Below are 17604 nucleotides of genomic sequence, written 5' to 3' on the forward strand. Positions count from 1 at the left end.
TCTCCTTGGAAATTCAATGATCATAATTATAATTTTGTGGATGGGCGGAATGGAGACAAAGGATGCTGGTGGGAGACATGGCTGGAATTTGTCATGTTACTATACTTGGTACTCAAAGAAAGCATATCTTTGTCCTGCGAAGCATTATCCCTTATAATCAGGAAAATGGCCTTGGTTCCATTTCCAAAAAGGTATTTGGGGTAAGTATCAGCTAAAAGTAGGTAGTGAATCGGCACGTATGACTCCAACTAATCCTCTGTTCTTTACTAATATCAACTCCAAAGTTCTCTCACCCAGTGGTAAGGACCATCAGAGCCAATGTCATTGGCAGCCATCCTCTGATGCCCAAAGTTCAGCTAGGAGCATCCTTCTCAACTCCTTTCAAGTTTGCAAAACTGGAGGTTACAGAAATCCCATTCACCACCATCCTGCCCCCTCCCCACTACCACCACACTTGTTCCCAGTAGACACCAGACACAGTGGCCAGGAGAGCATTAAAATCAGCTTTATTAATGTGTTGGAGAACACAGTGGGATCTGAGGCTCAAGTGAGGTTCCCATCTTCCTCTCTGAAGTGATGACAGCATAGCCCACTGGGTGGAGCTTACTGAACTTACCACCCAGTCACAGACCAACGCTGGAACTTGGAGAGTCGGGTTCCTGGCTGAGCCCACCATGGGAAGGTCCTGCTGGGTCTGTTTACTGCATGGAGACTGGAAGCCCAAAAGCAGGTCCAAGAGAAAGAGAAAGAGAGAAGAAGCAGGAAGGACAAGTAAGCAGGGAACTTTAGCACACTGCCTCCGCCCAGTAGAGAAAGATGGCCCAAAGGGACTCAGCCCCTTCAACCACAACCATCCCAGAAGTCACCCCGGAGGTGGAAGCCTCCCTCCTGTACTTTCTTTCCACACTGGGAAGGTGGCTGGGAGATTCTTTCTCTATTTGGCTGAGCAGAAAACATAGGAACAAAGGAAAAGAGTTTTCCCTAAAAGGTGAGGGGTGGAGAACTCAATGAATAAGTGGTAAGGGCCATCATTTGTGAACCTTTGGGGCCAGCGGACAATAACCCAAAGGTGCTGGCTAGAGCTACCAAAGATCATAACTACCTCACACCTGAACACTAACCTACCAAACACTAACACTACCAAAGATCATAACTCACACCTGAACACTAACACCTCAGCTCCTCTCTTGCCTGTTTTCTAGTCAGCATGTCTGAGGACTACGGAATAAGAACTTGACAGACTCAAGAGGCAGCCAAAGCTGAGGACCAATTCTGCTTGACGTCAAGGGTATCACTATTATTAAGAGGGCCTCCTCTTTTGTCACTCAAAGTAACACCTCCTGGCACTTAACTGTCAGGTGTGGAGGTGTTAGCTTTATGCCAAAGCTAGGCAGAGACCTGTCAAGGCTGTGTTGTACAAAAGGACAGCAGTGGAATCCTGAAATTCTTCTGGGAACCGTGGACAGATAGGAAGAGAGGTTTAATGGCAAGTGTTGTGCGGCGGAGACTCTGGCGCAGCCCTCTCTGGCACAGGAAGGACCCTTTTCTAGCCAGTGGTAATGACATACAGATTTCTACCACTCTGAAATCCTCCCTTCTACCTGTCAGTCAGAATACCCCTTTTCTATTTTTCTATGCTTTTCCATTTCTCTACTTATCTTTAATTAGAACATAGATTCCTTTTCTCTTTGAGTGAATTTCCAGGGCTAGTATTCCTACTCTGGGCCTGGGTGACTTCTGCAAAGGATTAATATCATCTAGTACATGGATTTTTTAAAACTATCAACCATTATATGTTGAACCCGTTTCATGGTCTTTCTGCAGTTTCCAATAGGCTGACTATACAATTTTACTTTAAATAAAACTGAATGATTGCAAAAAATATTTTACCCCAGAGGACTTTTATTATGGATTCCTGCCACCATATTAACATATAAAACAATCTAGATGTTGACATAGAAATGCAAATTTCACTATACAAAGGTAAGGCTCCAATCACAGTAATGTGGCCCCCATATCTCTAGCATTTCAATGAAATCAACTCATTGTGAATTCACCCCAAGTTGTGTTTATAAGTATTAGACAAACCACGAAATATATTCCAAATACATAACATTTTACAATATGTTTCAAGCACAGACAGAAATACACACTTTACCTATAGTTGTCATGATCCAACTTGTATTAGCACTGAAGACAAGATTGTGTGTGTATATGTATTTGCCATATAAGAGAGTATGTGTGTATATATGTATGTATATATATATCCACAAATATACACTCAGTTTTTTGCATGGAAAATTTAATCCTTTAAGGGTGTGGGTTATACCCACCGTGATCATCTGAGGAGGAAAGGAATCATAATAGGTCACACATCCCTCAGTTGAGGCAAAATACGTACAATTATGTATGAAGGGCTACCAGTTCTGTTTGTACAAATACACACATATATACAGATTCATATATAAACACACATCATAAACCAATAATATGGAATATACATATACTCACACACTTGCTGAGAACTCTGTATCTCACTATATTATATACTGTCCATCTTCAGAAGCAGTGTTTCCCTCATTTGATTCTGGCAACAGGTGACTATCTTCTAACAAAACTTAAATGGATGTTTCTAAAAGGCTCTGAGTCTATGCTGAGCAAATGGCATTTCAGGATCCCGGTTTGACTTTTGATGGTTATTGTTTAAATTCAGCAGACTCTATTCTGTAAACTCATTCACTGAAAAAACATTTCTATTCAGCAATGAAGTTTCTGCATACAAGCAAATAAATGTTATCAGGAAAGGTTAAAATAATATATTTACCACTTTTGAATGTAAGTATGCATGGCTGGATTACGTGTGATATTTATCCTGTCATATTTTTCAAATATTTTACAATGGAAAATATATTACTTCCATCTTTTATAAAATATTATTTAATATTATTTTCAAAGAGTGAAGGCTAGATGGTTGTGGTTAGACTTCAAAGAAAATGATACAGTGCACAATCAGAAGGGGATGTGATCTTGTGCAGACTATGCCAAAGTGCCCTTAGGTCAGAAAGTGTGACTTAGAAGGCACATGAGAAAAGAAGCGGAAGAATAAAATCTTCAGTGTCAAAGCTGGCTACCTTCTAGCCTCCAAAATAAACCATTGACAGCTCCAGTGATAGAAAATATATTTCTATATCAGTATCAAATTTCAGGTATTAAACATTCTTTACTAAAAAGCAAAATAAATCAGTGAAAGTACATGGAAAATGAAACCCTGCAAACTGAGTAGCAAACATGGCATGTGCTCAGATGAAGGCTTCATGAACTGACTTTCAAAATGTATTTTTAAAATGAACTATCTCATAAAGCACTAGGAGCTTCAGTGAATAAGTGAGACTGGAATGCCCAATTTGGAAATTATACATAGAGTGATGACAGGGTTGGCGTCATTAAAATCAGAGAGAGATTACAAGCGGGCCCACCATCTTTGTAAATGAAGACAATGGAACACTTTTGACCCACGGAGAAATTCTATGCTCCACACCATAAGCTTGGGACTCTATTCCTTCTCCCTTATGTCACAGTATTGGTAAGTGCTCTGCGTTGGAAGGCATCAGGCCCTTTCTGTTGGGGGTTTAATGGTATAAAGGAAGGTACTAACTAGAACATTTGTCCTCTCTACTGACTGGGGAGAGGGTCACGTGACGACTTTGCCCAAGCTGAATTGGTACATCATCTGAGAAGCCCCCTCCATTTTCTCAATGGAAGTCCCAATTATGAACGGGTTAAGATCTTAAGGAAACCAGGAAGTGAAAGGAGTACAATGACCAACAAAAGGATGATCATTGACATATATCGACAAGCCATTCTCCCCTTCTCCCTCTCCCTCTGTCTCTCACACACACACATGCAAACACAATTCTGAAATTTCTTCCACAGAATCACAACAAATGGTATGAGGGACCCAAAACTTTACCTTGAAGTTTCTCCACTTTTATTTAGGTCCATTAAACATGTTCCTGTTAACTCCAACAGTGAGTGCACTGGTCTCCATGTCAGCAAATGCCTCGAATCACCATCACTTCCGTACACGACCGTTTGCCTGCACCACTTACCGACCAGCCTCACTAGAACTTTTTGCAACTTTCCATTTGTTCAGTTCCTGTCTGCTTCTGCTCTGGTTAATATGCAACATGAGTATGCAATTAACTAGCAGATCCTTTGCTTTTTTCCTTTAAAGTTTCACTTTCTTTTCAAAACATTCTGCTTCCCCAGCCAAAATATCTGGACAGAATACAAGGGAATATAACAAGAGCTCTTGTCCTAATACTTTGAAACATGGACCACCCTGTGTCCACCTGTTGCTCTCATCTTCTACATCCTCCAGTTCCATCATCTGTTTTATTGACGAGCTTCCTTTCCTACCATGTTTTTCTACCCATTTTCTATCTCATATGCAGATTATAACAAATTATGGGATTGTTTGGCCAAAAATATCTTTAAAAACAAACCAGTGCTAAAACATTTTAAAAATTCCCGATATACCGTTTGTGCATTAGTCTTACAATCTGTACATGTAAATAACTCCAAGAGGCTTTTTTTTTTTTTGCTAAAAATTTACCAAAATAGTTTGAACCCATAAAAATATTTTTAAAAAAACAAAAACAAAAACCCAGCATAAATTTAGTCGTATAGGCATTGGTTAGAGGAAATTGTGTTCACTAAGGATTATATTCAAACACTTTCTCTTGGATTTTTACTAAAACTCTGATTCTGAACCTTCTAACTTGTAATGGTGCCAACTATTAGAAACAGAATAATCTAATTTAGTCCAAGGTATTATGTATCATGATATAATAGATAAGGACTATATCTACCCTCTAATGAAAAAACCAACTTGTTTCTGGATACTGAAAGGCTATTCCCTAACCTATAACTCAAAGAACTGTATTTTGATTGAAACTTAATTTAAGTGCAGTGATTATGGAAAGCTAACTTAAAGATTTGAATAAGGTTATGAGTAAGGAACACCTGTGGACAGCCCCATGACAATTCAGAACCAGGATTTTACTGGAAAAAAAAAAATCACTAGTATTGAATATAGCCCTTAGTTGCATGAGATATTTACTTCATGAGCAGCCCAGCATATAGAGCATGAGGTTGACTTTCCCAGCCACCCACTCCTTGAGGGGACAGTAGTATTCATAGTGAAACTGCTCAAACTCTGGTGTCTGGCGGATTTCACACAAGAAGGAGAGATCAATACCTGACTCCAAAAGGAGGAGGAGCAGGGGAAATACAAAGAGCAGCAGTCCCAGGCCCACCACAAGGAGCCGGGAAAAACTCTTGACCAGTGGGTTCACCCGAATATGGCCGGTCAGAATGTCATAGCTCCACAACAAAGCTCGGCGAGCCTCTTTCAGCTCCTCTTCCTCAGCAATCAAAAAGGCATTTTCATCCGCTTCCAGTTCCTCAAACGAATCGGTGTCTTCTCTTTCCAGCTCAAGTCTGGATGGACAGTCAAAGAGCATGTCAATCTCATCATCATCTACAGGGGTGGGGAGCAGGCTGGCACTTGGGTTGTACGCTAGTTCAGAGATGGTTAGGGGCTCTTCTTTGATTTTATCTTCCTCTTCGCTTGGGGGATCTTCATACTCCCGGGCTTCCTTCACAGGAGAGCTGGAGATCAAGGGGGCAGAAGTGTCCTCTTTGGGCAAGGGAACACCTGTAAAGAGACATTTTTACCTTAATTTTAAAATTCGGAATTGTTTTCCCCAGAAAACATTTGTAGGTAGAAGTGATATCAGAAATTCCAGGAATTCTTTGGGATCTTTGAAATTGCTGTGTGGAATCTTGACTTTCCACAAAGTTAGTAACAGACCTTGTACCATAAGTTTTAAGGTCAACCTGCTAAACTCAAAATAATCACCACTTCTCAAATGCTTGGCAATATTCACAAGATTTAGGTATGTAATTCTGATTTGCAGACCTCCAATGTTAGTCATGTTTGCAAGAATAAAAGGAAAATAAATGACATATTATAAATGTGAGCAATGTCTTTTAGAAGTCAACACTATTATCCAATATAGGATTATAGTAACATTAGAGAATCTGCCATCCAATGATAATCACTTTATTATTTGATGTATCGCTTTCTAATCTTCCTTCTAGGCACAATTTTGGGGCCAGTTTTGTATAATTGCAATCATATTATATGTAGAAGTTTTTCCTTTCATTTCCATTTTAACATAAACATTTACCATGTTCAAATAAATTTCCATTTGTATTGTTTTCTATTGAGTTAATGTAAGAAATTAGTTGCCTATTGGCAAATATTTATTTTGCTTTGCAAAAAAGGCTATAAAAACATCTTTTTTTTTTTTTTTTTTTTTTTGAGATAGAGTCTGAAGCTGCTGCCCTGAGTCGAGTGCCGTGGTATCATAGATCACAGCAACCTCCAACTCTTGGGCTCAGGCAATCCTCTCACCTCAGTTTTTCTATTTCTAGTAGAGACGGGATCTTGCTTTTGCTCAGGCTGGTCTTAAAGTCATGAGCTCAAGCAATCCGCCCTCCTCAGCCTCGCAGAGTGCTAGGATTTCAGGCGTGAGCCACGAAGCCCGGCCTATAAGAAACATCTTTACATATAAAGCTTCTTTCCTCTCTTCTCTTCTTTCCCTTCATTTGCAATAGACAGCTGTCTAGAAGGGAGTTTGCTTAGTCAAAGGGTAGGAACTTTTTTTTTAAGTTTATTGGGGCAGAAGTGTTTCTCAATGCCTCACTGACAGATGGGAACTCCAGTTACCTACTGTCAGGCTAAGGCTACATCTACTAATTTTTGAGAGTTGGGTTCTTAGTGGGAAATAAAGTCAGCATCAAAGACGTGTCCTCCAGGATGGACCTATAATACAACACCAAACAGGCAGCCAGGTGCGTTAAGCAACTGTGAGCCAGTTTTTAATGCACACATTTCAGGATTTTTCTCTCTTCAAGACGTGCAAGAGTGAATCACTAGTTTTATCTTTCAAAAATCGACACATATTTCCTGATAGCTCTCATCTGGTATCACTGAGCAGTTTAAATGAAAAACATCATTCAAAAACAAGCCCATATACTAATGGCCAACAAGCACACGAAAAGAGGCTCAACACTGCTAACCATTAGGGAAATGCAAATGAAACCAGGCTAGGATACCACTTCATGCCTACTAGGCTGGGGATAAGATTTTTTAAAAACTGAAAATAACAAGTGTTGGTAAGGATGTGGAGACCTTTGAACCCGCACATTGTTAGTAGAAATACAGAATGGTGCAGTTGCTGGTTCAAAAAAAGTCTGCTGATTCCTCTCAAAATCAAAGATAGAATTGCCATATGACCCAGAAATTCTACTCCTACGTACAAACTCCAAAGAATTGAGAACAGGTACTTCAACAAACACTTCTACACAAATGTTTGTAGCAGCACTATTCCCATTGGCATAAGGTGAAAACAACCCAAATGTTGATCATGGACAAAAATGTGATCTAGCCACACAAGTGGAACGTTACTCTGCCACAAAAATCCAGAAAAGTACTGGTCCCTGCCACAGCAGGGATGAACCTCAAAATCATATGTTACATGAGAGAAGCCAGACATAAAAGGTCATACTAATTATTCCATTAGTATGAATACCCAGGATAGGCAAACGCTTGGGGACAGAAAGCAAAGTGATGGTTATCAGGGCCTTGGGGAGAGGGAGAAATGAGCGGTACCCACTTAATGCGTACATGTTTCCTTTTGAGGTGATGAAAATGTTTTGGAACTAGATAGAGGTGCTAGCTGCACGATGCTGTGAATGTCCTAAATGCCACTAAATTGTGCGCTTCAAAATGATTCATTTTATGTTATGTAACATCTCCTCAATAAAAGTAAAAAATAAATGTAAGCCATAAATTGTCTACTGCCATGAAATACTCCATAAAACTTGAAGGGAGAAAACATTCACAGCATAGGGAAGGATGGAAAGTGTTATGGTTTTTGGAACACCCAATATCTTTATATATGTAGGTGTCCCCTGTCCCAGGAGGAGGCTCACTGTACCCGCCCCCTTAGGAGCACAGTGAAGGTAATGTATGTGAGCAGTAGACGGCTCTGCCGAGGCCACGCCCATGCTCTTCTGCCATCTTCTTTGCTGGGTGGTCACACAGCTCTTCCATGCTCTCTTTTCTTGCCAAACATCATTTGTGCACACACGGCCTTTTCTCCTTAAGTCTCCTACTGTTCAACACATTCTCCCTCTGTGTTCCGTCTCCTGTGCTTCTCCCTTATTAACAACAGGATAAGAGAAATCCCAAGTTTCCAGACTTTAGTATTAATGCTGATGCCAACTCCATTCCTCTAGTTGCTCAAACCAAAAATCCTGACTGTCCTCTAGTCACACCATTATTGACCTTGTGACAACTCTATGTCTCTATCATCAAAGCACATCTAGAACTGGACTACTGCCTGTCACATCCACTGATACCACCCTGGTCCAAGCTGCCATCCTTTTCCATCTAGATCACTGCAAAAGCGTCTTCCGGTCTCCCTGCCTCGACCCTGGCCCATGTAAGGGCTGCTACCAACACAGCAGCCAGAGCACATTTGAAAACAGAAGGTAGGTCACGTCACTCCTCTGCTCAACATTCTCTAATGGTTTTCATCCTCTTTCGCATAAAAGCCAAGTCCCAGCACAGGTTTCTGGGGCCCTAACCAATGTGTACTCCACTCCCCTTCAACTACTCTGATCGTGTCTCCTGATGACTCTCTCCCAAGAGCTCCCTTCACTCTGGCCATACGGATGGCCACACTGTCCCTCAAACATGCCAGCCATGTTCCCACCAGCTGTTCCCTCAGCTTGGAGCACTCTTCCTGACACACATTCATATTCTCCCCCTCTTTGAAGGTTTTTAATCAAATGTCACCTTCTTAGTTAGGCCTTTTCTATCCATGCTATATAAAATTTCAGTCCTATCCTCAGCATTCTTATTAGCATCCCTATTCTCCTTACCTCATTTGTTTTTCTCCTTGAGAAGTCTAAAATGTAAAGAGGAAAAACAGAACACTAGCAATAGGTAAAGCTCCTGTGAAGGACATAATCCAAAGAACTAACCCAGGAGTCACAAAGGCCAGGGCCTCCAAGGGCAGACAGGTGCCTAATGTGCATGGGTGTGGGCCAGGTGTAGAGAGTAGTGGTGACTGGGAAGAATTGACCATTCCAAGCTCCATCTAAATGTTTCAAAATTCAAACTGTAAAAACATCCAGGACAGAATGTCCTGTCCAGGCTTCCAGGACAGAAATGCTGCTGTATGAAGTCAGGTAGAGTTCTCATATTTCAGGCCGCTCAGGTGTTCTAAGTGCTTTGATCTCCATGGACATATTCACTTATTCTTCTGGAAAGGAAGAAGTAGGCAAGGAAACAAATGTTTTCTTTCCTTTCCTAGTTTTTCTGTGACAGGTATTAGGTATCCTTTTCCCTCACCACTAAGCTCATACCATGAGGCAATGGGTATACAGTGGATGGGGACTAGTTGTACAATGCTAGCTTTAAATCTTAGCCCTGTCAGTTACTTACATTATGAGTCTAGATATTTATACTCTGGAAACTCAGTTTGCTTAACTACAAAACAAAAGTAACTCCTACCTCATCAGGCTGGGGTGAGAGTTAAGTGAAATTATGGTTGCATTAAGGATAAGTGTAAAATCTGCATTAAAGCTACAGTAAAAACTACATAAATTAGATGTTACTTTCTCAGCAAAGAATATTCGCCTACATTTGAACTATTATCAACTGTATCATTTTATTAACACATATAACAAGTCCACGATACAGAATACAAAGGTAAATTTTATTATAGCTGATTATCCATATTTTCTTAATTTTTCTTCTATAAGATAAGGAAATTTATCTATATGATAGATACTTAAAGTTTTCTATAGACATGGCCTGGTTAATTCCAATAAGAATGTCCAGAGAGACCAGAAATACAGAATTAATAAGCTTACCCACACTACTTTGTTAAATTTTAATTCACCCATATCTGAAAGCTTCCTGAATATATGCACAAAGCTCCGTTCAGGCTGATAACCTTTTTGTTTTAGAAGTGAAATGACAATGATTTCAATAATATATTTATGATTTCAATATATAATTATGAAGCACAATTAAAATTAGATAATAGCTACATGGTTTCTGACACACAAGAAACACTCAATAAATGTTAACTATTATTACTTCTTAATATAGCAATATAATGGTATGTTTTATACTCCTGTCACCATTATTGAATTTGAAGAAAGACCTTATAAAGTGAAATAGTAATAATCACAGGATGCCGATGGAAAAGACTAGTCATTGGTGAGAAACAGGCAGAGTGTCTGCTGTGTACAATCTAGTAGGTTAGACACTACCCATTCCCATCTCCACCATTCCCATAGATTCCAGTACCATAGCACGTCCTAAAGTTATGCCAAATGTCCCAACGCACCTTGGCAGGCTACTGATGTTACTAGAAAAGCTCTTCTTCATCTCATTGCTTAAGGTAAAATAAAAGACCTGTTTGGTACACAGAAAAATTGTAGTGAAAATGCAATGCACATTTTATTCAGAAGCCAGCCTCGTCTCTCTGTTAACTCTGAGCGCATGTGTGAGAGAATCCAAATGCTATAGCTGAAGTTCCCGACAGCACTCCTGTGTTCAAACAAGCTACAGAGCCCAATGATGGTCTTGTCTAGCTTGCCTGTGCATGTTGATGTCTGTGCATCAGGGCAATACGGGTGTCACCAGAACACCCTAAAAGGAAGATACAAGTAACCCCTCACTCACTATCTTACAAGGAAACAGAAAGGATAGTGTGGGGAAAAGGAAAATGTGAGACAGCACTTTGGGGGAGAATATGGCAACATCAGAATACAACAGATCATCTGCAATTCTTACGTAACTACTCTAACCTCTTAAGAAAGACTTTGGACTCTGGGCTCCTTGGGGTAGCTCTAATCCCACTTGGCAATGTCTTTCCTGTTTGTAATCTGCCATTGCTGTTGCTGTCACCTGGCTGAAACCACACTGGCTCACTGTGCAGGAGACACTCCTCCAGCCTTACTTCTTGCCTCACTGCCTGACCCTGGCCCTGTGAGCACGGTATCCCTGGGAACCACCGCTCCGATTCCCTCTGCTGGTTCCCTGAAAGGATCCCTACACCGACACCCAGCTATGGAATGCCCAGTAAGCCTCCAGAGCAGTGATACAAAGACAGTGGTATCCCCATTTGGCTGGGAGGAGGATAATTTAGAAAATCACAGAGACTTTGTTAGATGTCACCATGACTGGAGGGACTGTTGTTGATTAGTGGGTAGGGGAACAGGGATGACAGACATGCCCAAGTGTGTAGGGTGGCCCCACAAAACGAAGAATTATTTTGCGGCCCACCCAACGTTCAAATGTCAACGATCAGACATTAGATGACACACCTATTTATAATGATCTGAATCTAGAATCTACCTCCGTTTTACATTTAAACCTAAAGCATCTGAGGTATGATTTTAACATATTCCAAGTTTTTCAAGAATGTACTCACTGGGTAAATTGAAGAAACGTTTTTGCTAAGAGTTATTCAGAAGTTCAGAACATCATATCCTCACCCTTTGCACCAAGGTGTCAAGTTGCCTGTGTAGTGGCAACGTTCCTACCCTGTGAATGTTGGGAGAGGCCCTTGGGGCCTGGTCCCACTCCTCCCCCTTCCACCCATCTCTCTCTTTCATTCTGCTTCCTGGTCAATCATGCTTGAGAAAAACCTCTAGAAATTCTTATAATTTGATTATAATCAGTTTCTTCTAATTTCTCCTTATGTTGCCATTAGAGCATTATTTTGACTGTAAAGTTAAGTGTGAGTAGACTGTATTTTCCACAAGTTGTCTCTCAAGATAGTAGAGAGAACATTACAATATTTTTGTTTTCATGGGGGGGGACACTGAATCTCAAAGCACTAACAACTATGGCTCAAGCACATGAAACGGTCAGGTCTCTACAGGTGTCACATATTTATTGATCACTGACTAGAGCCATCCTTCTTGAGGGGGCTAAACTCTAATTGATGCACTTACGTTGATCAGTTTAGCATCCTGGCTCTGCATAGTGTGCTGTGCTCTTGAGTTGAAGGTAAGAAATTAAAAAGGGGAAGGAAGAGTGGGAGAGGAAAATATAATAGACCGTCACTCCAAGGTTGGCAAATCTGATGGAGTGGGAAGAGCAATGGCCCGCAGTGCAGGACACCTGGATTCAGGCCCCCTCTGGGCTATGCTCTCTGAGCAACATTACATGTGTCACTTCAGTGCTCGTGTCTTGGACTTTTACCTGAGAAATTCGACAGACTCCCTCCTGATTCCAGCATTCTGTGGCTCCATCTTAGACTATGTCAAACTGTCCCACTTAAAGTTATATGTAGAAAGAGAGGAAAAGGATTCAAGGGCATTAAGAATTTTAATAAGTTTCTCCATAGCTGGATATTTTTAAGTTCATCATCATAGTCATAACAGGAGGTGAGCAAGCTGAGGCTTAAGAGCTAAGAAACAACAGAACGGTGGTTGGACCCGGTGCTGCCAGATTCCCAAGCCCCTGCGTTCTCCAGACTACTCTGTTACTTGAAGGGAAGGGCATCTGAGAGGCCCAGAGAGACCCTCCTTACTACGCAGGAAGAGCCTTCGCTGTCGTCGGCCCTGTTCCACTTGCTGAACCCCAGGGTCGAAACCTGCTCGTTTGCCTGACCAGTCCCACTCTATGGCTACTGTCTTTGGAGTGTTATTAAAATGCCCTTTTCACCCTCAAAAGTTTTACCTAATGAATTTTACGGTCACTTAATTATATGTCAGCTCTCTTGTGATTCTTGTTATAACCAAGATAATAGGGCACATATACACATCACTGGCTATTATCAGAAACCAGAGGTAAACTTTAAATTTTGCTAAATTCTATAACTTCTATCAGTCTCAAAAATGTTTCCTATTTGCATTAAACAGCAGGCAAACTCCCCAAACTTGGTAAGACAGTATGCCATTAACTTTGCATGAGACTCCTGTATCTCCCCTTTGTTGAGGATACAGTTTAATTTTCCAAGGGAAACTCCTATCCTGAAGGTTTAAAGAACGATGCCTAAGAATGACATTTACTTTTCCGAATGAAGCTTTTCACTCTCAGGCCTGGAAACTGCAGAATACCTAATACTAGAAATGTTCCTACTGCCTCTGAACATCCCTGCAAAGTGGTCCACTCATTCTACTTACAACCCATGAGACGTCATCCCACTGACACAGGAAAGCATGCACAATGAAAACTTAAATACAGACGCAAAGACAAGCCCAAATCCTAGTGTCCCCATCGCAACCCCCAGCTGAGACCTGGAACACCGCCTCCACACAGGCAGTCCTCTCCCGACACTCGAGGCTGGAAGCACAGGCTGACATTCTTCTTTCTCTCCTTTCCGCATCCTCCTTCTTCCTTGACGACTAAACTCCCTTCTCCTTCTGGCCATTACCTGCTGTCCCAGTTATGCCTTTCTCCTCACTGACTGTCTTGCACCCATAGTCCTGCCATCATCTTGGGTGACTTCAATATCTAGAATTAGCGAGGATGCTTCATAAAATTCTTATCCTTGCATTTCTGCAGCCAGCTGCCCTACCAGCCCACTGAAATCTTTCATACAGGGCCTCCAGAGACCACCACATCGCTAAAATCAATGTGTGTTTGTTTGGGTTCTACTGATCACTCCACCTCTGAGATTCAATACTCTCTCGGTTGTCAGGCAGTGATTCTAAGCCATCTTCATCTCCATAGTCTCCTCTCCTCTAGTGTCTCTGGCTCCCAGTCTGGTACAGATGCTTCTTATCTGGTAGTTTTCACAGTTGACTCCTTATTGTCCATTTCTCCCCACATGACTAGTCTAACCCAATCATGGTAATTCTAGTCTCTTGGTTACCTTTGGTTTAGAAATGGGCATAGGAGCCAACCCTGAAAATAAAAATTGAAGAGGAATGGGAGAGTGGGGATGTGGGGAGGGTTCCAAGAAAGGTTTTAACTCTAAGAAGGTCATCCCAGAACGGTCCAGACTCTCTGTCTCTTGGCATTGTTCTAATTGAAGGAGACAGCAGAAACTCTGGCAGCTGTCCTAGGATGCTGACAGCAACTGCTCCAGGGGAAGCCTGGCCAACTGACAGGAGCAGTGTAGAGATGAAATGAAACTAGTTCTCAACCCTGGAATCCTCTCTGACTCTGGACTTGTCTTAGATAATAAATCACCCTATTATTTAAACCAAGGCTAATTAGGATTCTCCATTACTTGCTGCTGATGGCATCCTGACTGAGGCAGCTGTCATACCCTCTGGTCCATCTCTGTATCATCACAATCAATCATTGCATGGTGCTGTAGATTTATTATCTGCTAAACCTTTATCTCCTGAAAGGTAGGGACTTGAGATATCCACTAGAGAACTACAGAAATCAGCATGCATTATTGCAAATTATATAATAGCAAAACATTAGAATGCCCACCAAAGTCAGGAAAATGACCAAAAACTCTCACCACCCATCAGTATTATTCTGATGGCTCCAGATAATGCAATATAATAAAGACAAAAATAACAAGTATAAATATTGGAAAGAAAGGCACAAAACTCTCACTACTTCCAGAGGACAGAATTACCTACATAGAAAAGCAATTAAAATAGACCAGAGTAATGACTAAGCGTTCAGTAAAGTGTTCAAATGCAAGATCAACATATTAAAGCAGGTGGTTTACTCCACGCCAGCAAAGACAATATAAAAACATGATAATGGAAAATCCCACTCAAAATTGCTCAATGCACAAATTAAAATATCCAGGAATATTCCAAAGAAGATGCCTATAAAACTTGCATGAGAACAATGTTGAAATATAATTGAGTAACATAAAGGCCAATCTCAACGAATGAAAAACATGAGGAGGTTCCTGAAAAGGAAGCCTTGGTAACTTGAAAATTCAGCTCTCCTCTTATGAAAGTTTGATATAATTTCAATTACATTTTCCAAAAAGACAAAGGGAGAAAGTGCACAGGCATAACCAAAGATTATGGATAAAAACAAGCCATGAGTATATCCAGACAGTGAAAAATTATTTAGCACACAGACAACAAAAGAGTTATTAGGCCAGGAGAAGACATGGAGGAACCTTAAATGCCTATTACTAAGTGAGAAAAGCCAGTCTGAAAAGGCTACATATTGTAAGATTCCAACTCTGTGACACTGTGGAAAAGGCAAAACTATGGAGGCAGTAAAAAGATTGGTAGTTGTCAAGGCCTGGGGGGAGGCAGGGATGAATACGCAGAGCTCAGAGGATTTCTAGGGCAGTGAAACGCATCTTTGTTATGCTATAGTAGATATGTGTCATTATATATTTGTCCAAACCAATAGAATGTACAACACCAAGGGGAACTCTAATGTAAGCTGTGAACGTGGAGCAATCTTGCTGTGTCAATGTAGGTTCATCAATTGTAATAAATGCACCACCCTGGTGCAGGATATGGGCAATGTTGGGGGAGCAGCTGTGCTTCTGTGGGAGGCGGGGACACGAGAACACTGTACCTTCTTCATTTACTGTGAACCTAAAAACTGCTCTAAAAAAAAAAAAATTCTTTAAAAAAAAAAAAGCAATACAGAGGGAGTTGACCTACCTGATATCAAAACTCAACACTAAAGTTAGTAATAGAGCGGAAATAATAAAAGACACAATTCAGAAACATAACCTTGAATACGATGGAAATTTGTTTATGATAAATAGGTTTGCCAGAATTGCTAAATTGGTGGATGGCGGAGATAGATCCCTAAGTCATACACACATAACAAATTCCTAAGAAGTTCAAAGGCTAAACTAAAACAGATATGAGACAGCACAGGAAACTGCCATTTTTTTTTTTTTTTTTTTGAGACAGAGCCTCAAGCTGTCCCCCTGGGTAGAGTGCCGTGGCATTACAGCTCATAGCAACCTCCAACTCCTGGGCTCAAGCGAGTCTCCTGCATCCGCCTCCCAAGTAGCTGGGACCACAGGCGCCCGCCACAACGCCTGGCTATTTTTTGGTTGCAGCCGTCATTGTTGTTTGGCGGGTCCGGGCTGGGGATTCGAACCCGCCACCTTAGGTGTACGTGGCTGGCGCCGAAACTGCCATTTTTATAGGCCAAAAGTAGATGATTATCAGTGATTCCACATAATTCAAGAAAATGCCTTGATTATGAAGAAGACTACACAGGAAACAAGTTTATATTCTTAGTATAAAGAAAACTGCATTAAAAAAGAAACAAAACCTACAGCACAAACAAATTAAGCAGTATGCACAGATAGAAGTTTATATATATAAAGTGCCTGTGTCATAAACTTAACACTAAAAAAGATGAAAGCCAAGAACCAATAAGGAGGAGGAAAGTTAACATTTTTAAAAGACAAAGAATTAATATTCAGATTAGAAAACAATTCCTACGATCTATAAGGATAAAAAACACAACAGAAATGTGCTAAGTGAACAAACAGCCAGTGCTCAGAGGAGGAAACAAAAATGGACAGCTCCTCCTCACTGGCGTAAAGGGATATGCACATTAAAATAATGAAATGGCATTTCTCTTTCAAAAATTTTGCAACATTTTGAGAAATGGATCAGTCACATCAAAATTAGTCATTATGTGGGGGCACAGACGTTCTCATACTCACCTTTGTTAGTATTTGTCTTTTAGAGACAATGTGCCCATTTCCATCAAAACTTAAAACTTGTATATCCTTCCGCCCAACAATTAGACTTTTAAGAATTTATTATAGAGAAATGCCTGTGCCCACACTTTCAACGCAATAGTGTTACAGCCCCAAATAATAAATATCAATTTCTGACAATAAACTTGGTAACTAAATAAACGAATGATTGCATCTTTATATCACATATTATTCAGCCATTTGTAAAAGAATGCATAGTAACATGTATTGATGTAGAAAGTCCTTTTGAATCATACGATAAAGTAAAAATGCATTAAAAAGTAAGAGATACATGGAACAATCTCATTCATGAAGAAACCCCTGCATCCCACATGGCAATAGTCATAGATTGACTACTGGAATTATTAAGGAAAGTAACTAGGAGTGCTTGTAAAAATCTTTTACAATAAGAACACATCACATTTACTTATGTCATTGTACAAACAATTTCATCTCGATTCACTCAGAAGTCAGTTCCACAATTGTGCACGCGATATAGCCAACTCCAGATATTTCCCAGGATGTATTTTGTTTTAATCAATGGATGAAAACCACATGTACACCTGTAACTACAGCTTCTTTCATCCTATAAACTTTTAAAATTTGTACTCCAATTTCTACTTCCCCCAAGGGACCATAAAATGACATACAATACGGTCTTTCCAATGCAGAGGAACGTAGCAGAATGTTAGTTTGATCTCAGTTCTTTTAGCTGATATTTATTTCAGTGAAGCTCTGCTTTGTAGATAAACAAAGGTGATCTTCACCCCACCGCTGCAAGCCTGCAAGCGGATCTGGGATCTGACCCTTGCAACAAAGAAAGGAGCTTGTT

General features: G+C 40.5%; 1 protein-coding gene across 2 annotated transcripts in view; it reads right to left on the reverse strand.

Moving 5' to 3' along the window:
* Nucleotides 1-487: 487 nt before the first annotated feature.
* FRMD3 (FERM domain containing 3) overlaps nucleotides 488-17604 on the reverse strand; it is a 253057-nt gene continuing 235940 nt past the window's right edge. The window contains exons 14-15 of one of the 2 annotated variants that reach the window (XM_003782974.1): nucleotides 5261-5719; nucleotides 488-712 (exon numbers count right to left, since the gene is read on the reverse strand). In XM_003782974.1, coding sequence (XP_003783022.1) covers nucleotides 699-712; nucleotides 5261-5719 — 473 coding nt within the window. In that variant the 3' untranslated portion in view covers nucleotides 488-698. Of the gene's footprint in view, nucleotides 713-4589; nucleotides 5720-17604 lie in introns of those variants that run through there. The other variant, XM_012813136.1, reaches the window with a different exon arrangement.

The sequence above is a fragment of the Otolemur garnettii genome, unplaced genomic scaffold (genome assembly GCF_000181295.1).
Source record: "Otolemur garnettii isolate 467f Iridium unplaced genomic scaffold, OtoGar3 scaffold00006, whole genome shotgun sequence".
Lineage (NCBI taxonomy): Eukaryota > Metazoa > Chordata > Mammalia > Primates > Galagidae > Otolemur > Otolemur garnettii.